The sequence below is a fragment of the Nannospalax galili genome, unplaced genomic scaffold (assembly GCF_000622305.1).
Source record: "Nannospalax galili isolate Female #2095 unplaced genomic scaffold, S.galili_v1.0 scaffold281, whole genome shotgun sequence".
In the NCBI taxonomy this organism is placed as follows: Eukaryota; Metazoa; Chordata; class Mammalia; order Rodentia; family Spalacidae; genus Nannospalax; species Nannospalax galili.
The window spans coordinates 8,035,015-8,050,799 of NW_008349068.1; the positions used below are offsets into that span (position 1 = coordinate 8,035,015).

Genomic DNA, 15,785 nt, shown 5'->3' on the forward strand with positions numbered 1-15,785 from the left:
GAGTGGGGGAGTAATGGGCCGTGCTATTTTTCACTTCTCATCCTCACCATTATGTCACTACAGCGCTAGAACAGAAGCCAGGATCTTATACAAGATGGGCAAGTGCTGACCCATTGAGCTACATCCACAGCCCCTCATTTTTTTGTACTCAAAGAAAATACAAATGGCTTGTTTGTATTTTTCATGGCCAAAGTCAACCCTGATAATAACAAAGTAAAACAAAAATGGCATGGCACTTTTGGCTACTGGGCTAGGCAATACTAAGAACATTAGTGCTGGCAAGGCTGTGTGGGAAGTAGGTTTCTGGAGGGTAGGTTATTTCTGGAGGGTTTGCCTAAGTTATCTTATGTGCCTTTAGACCCAACAATTCCAAATGCTGGAATCTACACAGGCCTTTGAGTAGCACCGGCACATTTACTCCAAATCACTTTCCAAAGCAAATTTTTGTACCTCGGTTTTCTATTTTGACAAATTATCAAGTCATTACACAACTGAGGGATGTTTAGGGAATAAAAGTGTACAGAAGGCAAGTATGGCGGCAACACCGGCCACCTTGGCACTGGGAGGCAGAGGAGGCAGGAGCTTTAGGAGTTCAAGGTCATCCAGGGTCACCTGAGACTCCACACTAAAAAAAAAGTTTACAGAACCAAAGGTTTTCTTCAGAAGAATGTTTCAGAGCACAAATAGGCTCCTTCAGGGAGGGAGATTCAGGAGTATTAGGACTTCATGACTCCAGACAGAGAAGCTTACCAAGCCCCTAATTTTTAAATGAACTTGAAAACATGTTAAGAACAACTACTTGTTTTCCTTATGACAGAAGTGGCAGCTCAGCAATGCTGGGACTGTAAGAAAACCAATCTGTTTACCACCTACAATCTCAACTGTGGAAGTAAATACATCTATGTGTCTCAGAGTTCAGAAAGGAGCATATGATCAAGTTTGAATACAAATGCATCTGTACAATCAGAATTTAGAAATAAAAATGAACTTTGATTTACTTTTGCAAACAAAATTGAAAAAAAAACTATTCAGAAAGGGAAATTTTGGTGTCATTTTTGAGCACACACTATGCTACGGATGTGGACAGATGACTGTATTTACTCCTACAATATTTCCATCAAAACAGTGTTTGAGCTTCTAGGACAAAAACGCGTTATCGCCTACACTACCACTAGGTGGCAATACAAAATTAATATTCCAGTTATCTTAAACCATACTCATTTGCATTTAGGCTAGTTATAGCAGAGTAGTATACCATTTAAACACTTGAAGACAACTTATGGGTCAGAGGACCATTTCATTACAATAGAGTTTAGTGTAATAAGGGACACATTTCATTTCTTTTCTGGATTTGAATTCAAATCACTAACATTGGTTGGTTCTGATGATTACCAAAGGTAGGACTTGAAACTACATGTTTTATGTGCTACATTCTCAAGATAAAATAATGAGGGCATTTAGCAATCATAATGGTTATTTTATGTCTTTTCAGAAACTCTCAAACCCACAAGCATGTCTTTGCAGCTCCATTTATTTGTTTGGATATGCTGACAGTAATAGAAACCGATCTTTAGAAGAGATAAGCAAGTCAGTGAAATGTCACCAGAGGCAGAATAAAGACATTTAAAAACAGGACAGTTCTGCTGCACTCCTAGCAATAGTTCCCCAGGGGTCACTGCAGCTTTCTGCCTTGTATTGTATCAAAAGATCTGTAACATTTTAAAAAATGAAGGTCCTTTCCTGACCCATCACACTAGAAATGAGGGAGTTATACATGTTCTGCCCCCAAAATCCAAGCTCATTATTCTAAGTATTGGCCCCAAAGCATTATGTATGTCAAGCCGGTCACCTGTGTATTAAATAGGTGATACTCTCTATTTGTGTTGTGACACCAAGATCTTTATGTGGATTGATGGGCAAAATTGTATAGGGTATTCATCGGACAGCACAAAGAAGCAGTAAGATGTCCTGTCAGTCACCCAGGCCATATGCAGGACAACTTAAGCAGCAGCATTAACATGTATGCACGCTCAATTCTTAGGCAAGTCAGGGCCCTCCTCCTCAACTCAAAAACTGCAAATGTGCTCTCAATACTGAAAACATCTTGGGAGGGCTGAGAGGGAGGGGTAGTGGGGGAGGGGGGGTGCTGGAGTGTGTGCGTGGGGTACTTTCATCTACCTCTGGAAGCCGAAGATTCTCAGGGGCTCAAGGTGAAGAACTTTTACCCAAAGGAAACACTGATGTTTTTTATTCCAATTTCTTTGTCTAAAGATTAAATTTTTGAAATCAAAGTCACAATTGGTCTTCCCAACTCAAATGTATGATTTTGAAAGACCATTACATTAAAAAAATGTAAGAAAGGCCACCTGGAATGTCATGAGGGCCAGGAAGCTTAACTAAAACACTGCAGAGTGTATGACATGAGGAAGAGGGCTCCTTAAAAACAAACGCACAAGTCCACTGATTTGGTACCTGATGGTATCAAATAATTCTGGATTTCTAGAAACTGAATTAAAGGAATTTTCTTTTTAATTTCATTAAGAGGGAAATGTGGAAGATGAAGCAAGGACTATAATTTCTAAATAATTCCCTTGAAATTAAAAAAAAAGTCAAGTAGCCAGGTAGTCAAAGCTTGGCCACAAACAACAGATTTTTCTTTTCAAATATCCACATTCTCATAGATATGAATATATGTATTTTTCACACAGATTTGTTTTTGAGTCAGGGTCTTACTTTGTAGCCTGGCCTGGCACTCACTACGTGCTTCAGGATAGCTTTAAACTTGTGGAAATCCTCCTGCCTCAACCTTCCAAGTGCTGAGATTATAGATGGGACCCACTACGCCTGATCTCCCATTCTGTATTTTAACCCCAGTAAGCCTACTGACCATAAATAAAATGTTCTTGAAATGTTGTAAAAATTAAAAAAATATATAAATACCAAAGCATGCTTATTACCATGGTATCAAAAAAGAAGAAAAGGAATGGAGTCTTAGATTACTCACTAGAGTACTTTAATAAGGCAACATTGGCATATAGTACCATTTCCCAGAAAGTATTTCTTAGGACAGGTCCTCAACATGAGAGAGAAGGGCTGGTAAACACTGTTTCCTATAGTTACAGAAGCCCCCCTGCCCCCAATCCCCTAACCCCAACAAGCAGACAGGAAGAAATGCTTCTTTAATTTTGTTTCACCAGTACAGAATACAAAGTCCAATCTGTTTAAATATCTTTTCTACTGAATGCCATTAAAATTCGTCATGTAGCCGACTATTACTGAGGCCATACACATTTCACAAAAGGTGACTTTCTGTGTAAAATACTGGGTCACTATAATTTAATCTGATGGTAGTTAAGAGTGATTTACTGAAGGATATTATCTTATGGATCTCATGTGGGTTTAAATTGGCTGTGAAAAAATAAATAAATAAATATGAATTAAAAAGGTAGTTTCTGTGTTTCAGATTTAAGTCAGTGCCAACAGTTTTGTACTGGCTAGTTACACACCAGCAAACTGCTAAGGAAAGAACACACTTTACCTTTCGGAGAAGTCATTGCTTTGTATCACCTACCATTCTGGCCAAGCTTTGATTACATATACTATATATAATACATATATAGTTTATATATATTTATATACACACATATTCATGTATTTTTATTTTTACTTTATTTTAGCACAGCCTGTGTGTGTGTGTGTGTGTGTGTGTGTGTGTGAACCAATGAAGTTTAATTAAGGTTATTTACAGGAGTCTGGGTAAGTGGTCATTTACAAAAGCATAAGAATGTACTAGGAGTTACACCACTGAAGAAAATGTCTCTCCCTCCCCCAGCAGCCCTTAACTGCTTACAGATCCTCAGGGAGGGGTGATATCTTGGGACTCCCCTCCCCTCTCCATGATGGAATACTGATAAGCTTAATATTGTGCAGGTGTCTTGTAGGTAATCACAGCTACTGAGAGTTCAAGAGAACTCTGGCCATGTCACACCCTGTAGACAGCTCTCCACAACAATGGACCCTTTCTTCCAGGTCTCACATTCTTTCTACCCCCTCTTCTGCACTATTCCCTGAGACTTAGAAGGGATGGTACAGGTCTGGAGAGATGGCTCAGCAGTTAAGAACACTGGTTGTTCTTGCAGAAGACCTGGGTTCAAATCTCAGCACCCACATGGCAGCTAACAACTGTCTTAACTCCAGTTCCACGGGATCCAATAGCCTCTTCTGTCCTCCACGGGCACTGCATGACATAGGTGCACTTACCTACATGTAGGCAATACATGCATACACATAAAATAAAAATAATAAATAAAATATTTTTAAAAAGGGCTGGTACAGATGTCCCATTTAGAGCTAAGTTTTCAATAGCACCTTGTTTTCAGCACTTAGACCAATTATGAATCCCTATAGTAACTGCTGCCCACTGCAAGAAGCTTCTCTGACCAAAATGGAAAATAGCACTAATCTATGGGCAAACACATCAACAATCTGATAGGTACATCATGACCATTTAGCAAACAGCAGCAGCAGCAGCAGCTTCTCTACTAGGGCCTGTGATCTCTCCACCCATGGGCTTTTGACTCACTTTACAGTACCAGATGTGAATTCCTTTCTCTGAAGCAGGCCTCAAGTCCAATCAGAAACCAGCTGCTTACTCCCAGAACAGTCTTGTCACTTATTATGCTAGTGGCACATTTTGCCAGGCAGGTCATTACATACAGGGTTCACGGCTGAGTAAGACTACTGTTGACAATATTTCCCCAAAAGCACCTGCTAGTACTGTGAGGGCTGGCCAGCCACTCTGAGGGCTAGTGAGCCACTCTGAGGGTTAGCCAGACACTCTGAGGGCTAGCCAGCAGGGAGGAAGCTTGTAGTTCAGTTCTAGTTTGATTTCTCTAAGTACTGTGGTGGTTTTATATTAAATAATTCTCTGTCATAGTTTTTCTTCTATACATACTAGGTAATATGGTTTTTAATTTGAAGTTGGACTATACAATTTGTAGCCTCTGATAGATGTAGCAAAGTTTTATATTAAAATGTCAATCCAGAGAATGATTGATTATACTGATTTCATATAACCATGTAGCTAGAGCAAATTATTGGTCTCCCCTCCATTGGTACAATTTCCAGTAGGAAAAAAGTTAGTTATAATGAGAAAGTATCACTGCATAGGAAAAAATTGGGGGAGGGGACAGAATTTACATATGAGTATATATTTATTCAAATTACACACACATAATTAAGCAACAAGTATATGAATGATTCTTTATAGCAAAATCATATCTCAAATAGTTAAAAAAAAAAAACCCTGTGGATGAAGTATGCACACACAGTACAGTGTTATCTCGTTATCCCTAGGTGTTAAAGAGCTTGGTTCTGGCACCCTTAATACAGACTGACCTCTCCTGACACTCATGTCCCTCACACAAGGTGGCCTATTAGTATACAACTTATGCACATTTCCCATAGGCATCTCTATTGCAGACATCACAGTACATAATGCAACATAAGTATAATCATACTGTTTAGTGAATAAAAAGATCTACAGAAGTGAGGTTACATATGCAAATTTTTCCCTCCACCCATGGATGGATGGATGGATGGAAGGCCACCTGTGTCAGATTTATAAAGGGATTCTCAACAAACTAAACTGATGATAATGTACTTGTAATAGCAATTTAAAAGAAAATATAGTGAGAATATAAAAACCACAGTCAACTCTGGGATGATTACATTGTTACAACTGTGACTTTACAGGCTAGTATTCAGATGCTTACTGAGGCCCTAGCAGCCCTACACGGAGTTGCATGACAGCCAATTTTCTTAAAATTCAAGAGTGATCAACAAATTCTACAAAGGCAATAAATGCTGCCCATTTGTAGAAAAGTTTAATGATTCTTAGTAATTTACCAGGGTATAGTGGACTGCCATGATCTGCACTCAAAATGATAATCTAAATCTATATGTTACTGTCCCTAAGAAAGGCAGTCATTATTATTTTTGGATTTTGGAGATAGTCTTGTTATATAACCCAAGCTGTCTTGAACTCAGGATCTTCCTGCCTCAGCCTCCTGAATGTTGGGATTACAGGTGTGCACCAACATGCCCACTAGAATGGTAGTCTTGAATCAGTTTGTAGTCCCTTACAGCTGGCCTGCAAGAGGAGTCCTGCTTCCTTTTAAAATGCTGATTCTAAACTGGGTGTGGTGGCACATGCCTTTAATCCCAGCACTGGGGAAGCAGAGGCAGGTGGATATCTGTGACATTGAGGCCAGCCTGATCTACATGGCAAGTGCCAGGCCAGCTGTGTTTATAGGGAACCCCTGTCTCAAAAAACAAAATAAAATGCTGATTCTAGAGAGCACTATGGATTAGTAGTCACATGATTATTATTATTTTTTTTTTCTTTGAGACAGGGTCTCACTATGTAGCTCTGGCCTGGAACTCACTGGGTAGACCAGGCTGGCCTGGAACCCACAGAGATTTGCCTGCCTCTGCCTCCTGAGTGCTAGGATTAAGGGTGTGTGTCACCATGCCCAACATGATTACTTCTTTGATCCCACTGAACTGATGTTTGATTTGGAACATACTAGCATCTTCTGTCATGTAATAAAATAGGGATCATGATGGTTATTCTTTAACTATGACATGGAATATCAGAACTGACCAATGCAGGATTAGGATGTACCTGTCTGTCAAGAGAAAAGTAAACTCACTAGAATATTCTTTTGCTAACATATGCAGAATCACAATGATGTCTAGGTAAAGACCCTCCCAGAGAAGCATGATTACCGTGTGATGCAGTCTTCTGCCTGCTTTTCATTGTTCATCCTGTGATACAGCACAGCAGCCACGGCCAGGGGGCCTGCATCCCCACACAGGAAGGTGATGGAACGCTTGCTCAAACAGTTCAGACTTTGCTTTACATAGCCGTGTGCCATCTGCAGGTAGGCAGGATCCCCAAACACATCATAGAGATGTAGGTAAAGCACAGCAATGCCTGGAAAGCAAGCAGGAAACAAGTTAAGATGATTACAGCGCCATTGATTTACTATGGTGGTGTGTTGCTTACTCAGCTGGGCTGAGTTTTGATAAGCTACAGGAAATATGTGAAGTATCTGCAAGTTCAGGTAACTTTTGTTCTAGGATTAGCTCTATTTATTGCTAAGCAGCTCTAGAAATAAGGCAGAGGCAATCACCTATTTGTCTTCAGCTTTGTGTATTCTAGGAAAGTGTTCTACCATTGAGCTACATCACCAGTCCAATGTGCTGTTTGTGATGGCTAAATGTTATTAAACTATGACCACAGTAAATAGTCATCTATTTAATGGACAACTAATAATGAACAAAAAATGTTTTGTCCTAACAAAGCAGGAGTTGAGGAATGAAAAACTCAACCTCTCTTTAAACAAAAGATAGCATTTTTGTGTGAGAAGGTACTTTGTCTCGCCAAATTCTACATCCTGGCATCCTTGCAGGCAGGGATTACAAACTTTAACATCTGAGAAAATACATTCAACTCCTTTCTAATTTTCTTCCTCTTTCAAGGACTTGCTACTTTGGTTACTGTAATGCTAAAGCTGTTGGTGTTATTTACTGTGGTCCCCACTTGCCTTGCCACTTGTCCTCCCCTAAGCCTGCTGAATAACTGAGGCAGTGTGTGCACGTCATTATTCCAAGTGCTTGTCACAGGAGGCAGAGGCCCCTCTTCAGCTCATCTCGTCTCGGAGCAGTTAGAGATGTGGGGTAGGGAGCCTGCCGCCCGCAGCACTTCCAGAAATTCTCCTTCCCCTGTAAAGTACACTTTCCATCTCATTTGCCACTTTTAGAAGATACAGAGCCTCTGTTTAAATCTAAATTAACAGTCAATCTCTTCATGGATTTCAATGCAGTAAAAATGCAGTCTGCAGAATTACTTTTCACTGTACTGAGGACAATTTTAAATTTAGATAGTTTTCTCATTTTGCATGGGTAATCTCCAAAGCTTTGTGCTACAGACAATTCAATTTCACATGTATATTAAGGCCAAATTTTCATTTTCTGCCAAAGTTAATAACCTTGTCTGCTCTTTCAAAGTGGCTTGGTGTTAGTAATTCCACAAGCTGACGAACAGATGTACTGATGCTTAAGGTTTGTAGACAAGTGTACAAAACCATGCATGTGGGGAGGAAAAAAGATCTCCTTTTCACAAATGATCAATGTCAAGAGCCTCTTCCAGAATTAGGTCCTTAATAGGCTTCATCGCCACCCATGTCACACATCTGCTGGCAATCCACTTAAATTGTTACCCTTTCATTTTGCCTTCCTGGTCCCACTGTGGCCTGAACGCCTCTAATTAAGTTATGCAAGCACCAAAGCCAGATAATGACATGACCGACATCTGAGAAAATAAAAAGTGATTAAATACAAGCCCAATGACTGTTTTCCTTTTCAGACCTTTGTCACTCATGATCAACAATTCTTTTTAGTTCAAACAGTTAACAAACAAAAACCTATTAAGCTTCACAATGATAAGATCTGATGCTTTTCTCATGAAAATCAGGTAATTGTTTCTCAAGACTCAAACAATTCTACTTACTCTTTGATCAGCAGAGAATTATTCCCCTATCTTCTTGGATTATAGGCCCTGGGTTCCACTTCTCTCCTCCTGTTCTGGGCCTCAGTGTCATATTTTGATTGAGCAATCCGTGGCAGGTTGCAGTAGCCGTGTCTACCTACCTTCCTGTCACAAAGCACCCACAACCTGGAAGGACTTTTCTCAGCCCTACTTACAAACCAGCTCAGCTTGGGACAGTACAAGAAGACCCCGAAATCACAGACATTTGATGTCCTATTAACATTTGAAAAGCCTAGTGCTAGAAAAAATGGGGAAATGAACTACACGTGGCCAAATGCCTTGAGTTTGATCCTCAAAGATGCCCCAGCTCTTGACAGTTCTCAGGCATCACATCACCTGTACATAAATATCAGCCTGAAAAATGCAAGACAAAGTGGGAAACCAAGGCACAACCTACATCCAGGCTCCAGCCAATGCTTTAAAAAACTCACTGAAATGTAATTTTTACCAAAGGATACATGGCATTTATAGAAAAAGTCGTAGTACCATAGGCTTGAACATATGAAACTCTAGCCCCCTGCCTTCCAGAGGTAGCTGCCATTTTTGTCCACTATCTGCCTCCAAATTGCTAACAAAATGTGCCTATGTGTCCTTTGTTAATTTTTCTCCTTTGGACATTTTTGGACTATGAAGACTTGCCTCTTAGGACAGAGAGACATGTAGGTGGTTCTCTAAATGTTTCCCCTCAACAATCATACCCTAGATTTGAACTGGGCATGTGGTAGAATAACTCTTTGCAGTAAGGTATGGCCCACGGCCAGGCTCTGAGCAATGGGATGTAGTAGAAGTATAGAGATGACTCTGGAAATGTTCTTAAAGGGAAGGGCTTGTCATTCCTTCTCCTTTCTGCTTTCTTCATGTTTAGAGCACAGAGGTGATGGTATGACTAGAGCACTGACTTTAGACTATGAGGAAGTTCTGCCATGATGCTGGTGATGCAGCCTGGTTCCCAGAGACCTGAAAAATCTATCATACCAGATCGATCTTATGTTGCCTACTTACATAAGAAAAATAAACTTCTATCTTACGAAAGCCAATGTTATTTTAAGTGTACTGTCACATACTGGTAAGACCAATCCTAAAGAATAGAGTTCTTTTCAAAGCTAGAGAGGTCATGATGCTTTATCATATACTTGATGATAGTTGACAATTTTGGTTTCTTTTGAAATGTACCATTTTAAGCATGGGAACAGCAAGTGGCATTTTAACAATTTTAACTGTCTTTTAACAGCTGGAACAGTGGACACAAGAGTTAGGAGGATGCTAGAAGAGTAGGGGTGAGACACAGGGCAAGGGGGTAGACAGAGACAGTGAGAATGAACCTGCTGGAACATAAAATCAACAGAGCCCGGTGGGGGATGAATGACAGGCAGATGCTATGATAGCTCCTGAATGCCAAGCTCCATAGCTGGGTGGGCAGAGGTACCACCCACTGATGTGGCAGCACACGGCAGACACCAGGTTCTCAAGGGAAGATCATCCTACTCCATTCTAGTCTTTAGAGGACACTTAGTATGAGGAAAAAACCAACAGTAACAAATGCAACTGGACAACAGGTTTGACACAGTAACACACTGAGTCAGCTTTTCAGTATTTCTTCTTTTTACTCACAAAACATGCTACTTCTTTAAACTATGACAAAGGACACTGTTTTTGTTATGTGTCTTCTTAGGTTTACATTTGAACACCATAAAAAATGTCCTTGTATCCTATTTGTTAAGCAAAAACTAGAACAACAGACGTATGCTTCCTTATTCTAACTTTTATTTTCACTTTATCGTCCATACCAGAAAAAAATTTAAGATTTAAATTTTGACTATATTTAATCATTAAAATAAGCTCTAATATTTATTATATTTTAGAATTATTTTACTTTAAAATATAAAAGGCTCCCTTTTGTGAACCTGGATAAATTTTAACATTTATTAACATTATTTTTTTAATCTTTAAAATTTTTTTTTAAACTAAACATTTTATGGGACTGGAAAGATGGCTCAGGGGTTAAGAGCACTGTCTGCTCTTACAGAGAGCCTGGGTTTGGTTCCCAGCACCCACATGGCAGCCCACAACCAGTTTTAAGAGATCTGATGTCTTCTTCTGGCCTCCATGGGCACATATGAAATGCGTGTAGTGGAGGTCAAAGGACAATCTGTAGGATTCCGTTCTCTCCTTCCACCATGCAGATCCTAGTGTATTAGTCACTTTCCTGTTGCTGTGATAAAATCCATGACCAAAGGCAATGTAAGGGATAGTTTACTTTGGCTTATGGTTCCAGATAAGAAAGAGTCCATCATGGCCTGCAGGGAACCAGGCACGGCAGTGGGAACAGAAAGGGGAGAGGTCACATCTCCAACAGCAAACATGAGCAGAGAGAACTGGAAGTGGGGTGAGGCTGCAAGCTCTCAAAGCCTACCCCAGGCTGCACCCCTAAAGGTTCCAAGACCCTCTCCAAACAGTGCTACCAACTGGGGACAAAGTGTTCAAATAGTTGAGCCTGTGGGGACATTTCTCATTCAAATCACCACATCCAGGGATTGAACTCAAGTTGTCAGGCTTTGTGGCAAGCATCTCTGCCCACTGAGCCATCTCACTGGCCCAACATTAACATAAATTTAGTTTAAATATTATTCTGTTTCTTATCTTAGTTGGTCTACTCCATGAAAATTAGCTTAATTAAACTATGTAAGTTAAGGTCTTTGCCTCTGAATTCTACTATTTTGTCAGATTTGCTCACAGACTTAAACATGTAGGCATGCTTTAGGAGAAAGTAGTCCATGAGGAGAGAGAGATGCCGAGAATAAAGAAAAATCTAATTAGTGTCTCTCCATGACTCTTACAGTCACTGAAGGTGATCAGTATTTGAGAAACCATCTTAATTCTGTGTTAACTGAAGTCATCAGTAGTTCCCAGTACACTTTAGGAGCAGCTGGACTAAACAAGCCAAGAATTGCCTTTCACTGAAACAAAGTGAACAAACTTGCCACCTTCTTTGCAGTCTGGGAGGCCAGAACAAACCCAGGCACATATCACTTTGCCCTTAGCTCACCTGAAGCCTGCCTGTCTGCCTGCCTGTTCTGGAACTGCCACAGCCTCTGATCAACACCCGTAGAAACTTGAGTTCATCAAAAAGAAGACAAGCTTAAAATTGAGTTTTGCAGTCACCCTGGCCATATTTGAAATGCTCAAAAGCCACATGTAGCTAGTGGCTGGTGCAGTAGCAGCAGAGTGTGATTTCTAAATATTCTACAGGTCTGCTCTGAAGACCAGAGATAACTCCCTTTGTGTAAGATGTTCAGAAATTTAGAACTGCCTCAACTCATACTAGAATCTTATGGATTTGAAATGTCGGTAACTTACTTGAAAGAAAAAAATACACTGTGAGGCCCAAAAGGACTTGTAACTGGCTTCAATACTGACTTGTGGCATGAAGGCTCTTAACCAGATTGCTCTGTTCTGTCTTTTTCTAGAGCAACTACTGTGGGAAGGGCAAATTGTTCAGGGACATTTCTAAATCTGCAGATTCCTTACTCAGCTACTTATCCCCAGCAGTACTAAAAATACAGTCAGTTGTTGGGAAGTAATTAATAGTCAGCCTCTGAATTTCTGAGGGATCATTAGTTCTATTCATCTTGACCAATCAAGACCTCGCTGTGTGTCTAAAGTATATGGAGATGATAAAAATCCCCACAAATACATGAATCTCCCAAAACACTTCTGTAATTCTAGAGATTACTCCTTAACATTTTTCATTTGTTTTACAATCAATCAGTAACGATGCCTTTGCCACGGTACCTCAGCTCCTGCTTTGAAAGATTCATGCACTAGAGGAGGAAAATCTTGTCAGACTGTAGAGCTTCAGGGGGCTAGAGAGATGGTCCACAAGCACTTACTAGTTTAGAAAGTCAGATAATTCCTAAAGTTCATCATCAATTATTATGTTTTCTTCCTTTCATATTTGGGGAAGATAAGTAAATATCTTTCTTCTTTGGTGAGCCTCCTCACTTAAGACCCTCTGCCTTTCTGTATCAAGTTGGTACTTTCTACTATGTTTTTAGAATTATCTCCCAATCTTATGAGTGAACGTGCATTTCTGTTTCACCAACAAAATTAGTTGCCACTGGGGCATTTGTCCCTTTTCCTGTCACTGCTGTCACTGTGTACAGCTCTTCCCATCAGGGCTGGGCATCAGTGCAGCATCCTGATGAAGGCCTTGCTCAGCTGTGAGTCAAAAGCTGACCATGGTGAGCTGCTGCTGGCTGTACAAATGCCCCAGGGCTTTTCATATAGGCAGTCTGGAGAGGAAGACAGTCATGACTCTGTACCTTTAATAATAATGTCCCAAACAGAGAGTTAGAGAAAGAGGTCAAACCAGCCCTTTGGACATGGGTCTTCTCTCATTTATCTATTTTCAGAGCTGACATATAACAGAAAAGGGATTTAAGAACAAAAAAGGAGACATTGCACTTCTTCCTGCTTTACTCAGTACTGTGTGGTCCTCTGCTTTGTAAAGGTCAAATATAGAAGCACTGTCACTCTTTTATTGGATTGTCATAATAAGTGAGAAATCCTTTAGCTAAAGTTGTAAGAACCTGGGCTCTTCACATTGGGACTGAAGTCTGTCTTTGCTACTTACTAGTTGTGTGACCAAAACCCATTTACCAAACCTTGCTGAGCCTCTTTTTCTGAAAAACTGAAATAACAGGAGCTCCTCTGTAGAATTTTACTGAGCCATGAAATCACATAGAATAATTCTTGGCATATGCTAACAACTTAATAAATACCTGATTCCATTAGACAGCAAACCTCAGTGGATGGAAACTTACTTTAACCTGCCCTGATTCATCATCCAAAGGGACAGAGTACAAAGGGAACCCTACTCTTCCTCTTCCCATGGTCCTGTTTCTTTCCTTCTGCTCTGACGTGTGAGGAGGGACGGGAGCTCCCTATACAGAAGGAACCTGGCCTCTCATTTGCTTTCTGAGGTCCTCTCACTCATCTTTTTGCCTCTTTCCTGTTTGCATGTAGTCACTTAATCTGGAACTGGCGGAGGCTCTTTGACTCTGGGGAAGTAAGTTCAGATCAAGGGGCAGGAAAGAGGAAGTCTACCCGATACCCAGATTTACCCAGTGTTACCAGTTACAAAGCAGGTGTGATAAAACTTAACTAATTTCCAAGTTCCTGTCTTAACTGGAAAGGTCACGGAAGCAGCACAATTAACTGATTCACATCCTAAAAGATATGATTGGAACTGAATTTTCATTCTTCTTCCATTCCACCCAGTTTGCTCATTCGTTCCTTCCTTTTCTCCCTCCCTCCCTCCCTTCCTTCCTTTACTCGTTTTTTTAAGAACTTGCTATGTAGACTAGGTTGCCCTCAAACACAGAGACCTGCCTGCCTCTGCCTCTGAGTTCTGCAATTAAAGGCATGCACCACGATGTGGGCTCCATTCCACTTACTTTTTAAGTTCCTCTTTTTAGTCTGCATAGGTAGTGCCTACCAGTAGCAATGGCAGGTACTTTCCTTTCAAATATTCATTCAAAAAATAGTTTTCTTGGGGCTGGGGAGATTGCTCAGTGTAAAGAGCACTGGCATTGTGCTAAGTGGAACTTACTGGAAGGGAAATAACTGGCTCAGCTGTAGACGTGATGTTGCCTTACGTAAGGTCACGTTGCTTACATAAGTCTGCTTTTCTTCTACCATTTTTTCTTTGGTGTGTGTGCACACATGTGTATGTGTGGTGTGTGATTGTGTGCAAGTATATGGAGGCCCTAGGCGGATGTCAGAAGTCTTCCTCAATGTTTCTTCACCTTAATGAGGTAGCATCTCTTAATTGAACCCAGAATATGACTAGTCTAGCTTGCTAGCTTGGTCTAGGGAACCCTGTCTCCACCTTCAGCATGCTGGAATTTCAGACAGGAGACACACCCACCCAGCATTTACAGGGATGCTAGGGATCTGAGCTCTGGTCCTCACACTTGGGTGGCAAGTGCTGTATCCACTGATCCATCTCTCTGAATCCCTTTCTACCATTTCTTCTAATCTGTCCAGAAATACTGTCATATGCTCTCTGAGCTTTACCCAAGCACACTGGTGACATCTAAACCTTACACTTGCTTCAACCTGTGCCTTAGTAACTTAACCTAGAGTACAATGGCATAGACATTATTAACACCAGTATATACCTCAGAAAGGTAGCAGTTATCTATGCAGTGGTCAGTATGAAGAGTTCTAGTGACCCAGTGTCCATTCACATCCATGGCTCTGGCTGGGTGGTGTGGGTGCTTCTCACAAGGTGAAGGACATCTGCACAGGGCTCAGACTAGACACTGCAATGCTTACTGTGGTGTGGAGCTACTTATAAAGAGGTCAAATTGCAAAGAGAGGACATCTGGGCAGAATTTATTTCAAATAAATCTGGCGTCGGCAGTAACTGAGATTCACATGCTAACGTGGCAGCTAACAGCTATACATTTGGCAGATCAGAGGAGCAGCCTCTTGAAACACTGTAATGACTTGCGTTTAGACTGCAAGTTAATATTACTCTAGGGATTATGCAGCAATCCTCTTATTTGAAATGTTATCCAATACTTGAGAAAAGGAAACGCATGCCAATTTTAGCTTCATTAACTGTGAGCTGGTTATAGAAGCTTGGGTCATGTCTTTCAGAGCTGAAGCCTCTCGAGTCCTGTGTGCATGGTTTTTCTTTTTTCTTTAAGTATGAGCTGATCACCACTTCCCCAAGGAATCATCACAATTAAGAGTGAGGATAAATGAAATTACATGAAGGCTAGCCCTTTCCCTTACTTTTTGTTAACGACACTAGTGAGATCAGTCTTCCCATGGGTTTACTTGACTTTCGGCTATGTTATCTGAGAGAGAAGTCTTTTCTAATAAGCACTTATTTCTAACACTGAAACTCCTTGCCTGCTTGTTGAATCCTTTATGGTAACAATCCTTTAACAGTGTTTTGTGATTTCCACGGTGTGAACCATTTTAACATTTTCTAGTCTTCTTGGAACAAAATCCAGCCCAATGACAGCACTACGTCCTCTGGAATGTTCCCCACAGCCCCATCACGGACCACTCAGCAGCTGACCATGGAATCTGGTTCTAGGGCCTCCGTACCCACTAAGTTCTGTACTGTCTGCTGTTTCTGTACCTAACAAGTCAA

General features: G+C 40.7%; 1 protein-coding gene across 2 annotated transcripts in view; it reads right to left on the reverse strand.

The window, feature by feature from the left end:
* Lancl1 (LanC like 1) overlaps window positions 1–15,785 on the reverse strand; it is a 38,253-nt gene that overhangs the window by 10,959 nt on the left and 11,509 nt on the right. For both annotated transcript variants that reach the window (XM_008846247.2, XM_029569913.1), the window contains one exon: window positions 6,790–6,997. In XM_008846247.2, coding sequence (XP_008844469.1) covers window positions 6,790–6,997 — 208 coding nt within the window. The remainder of the gene's footprint in view (window positions 1–6,789; window positions 6,998–15,785) is intronic.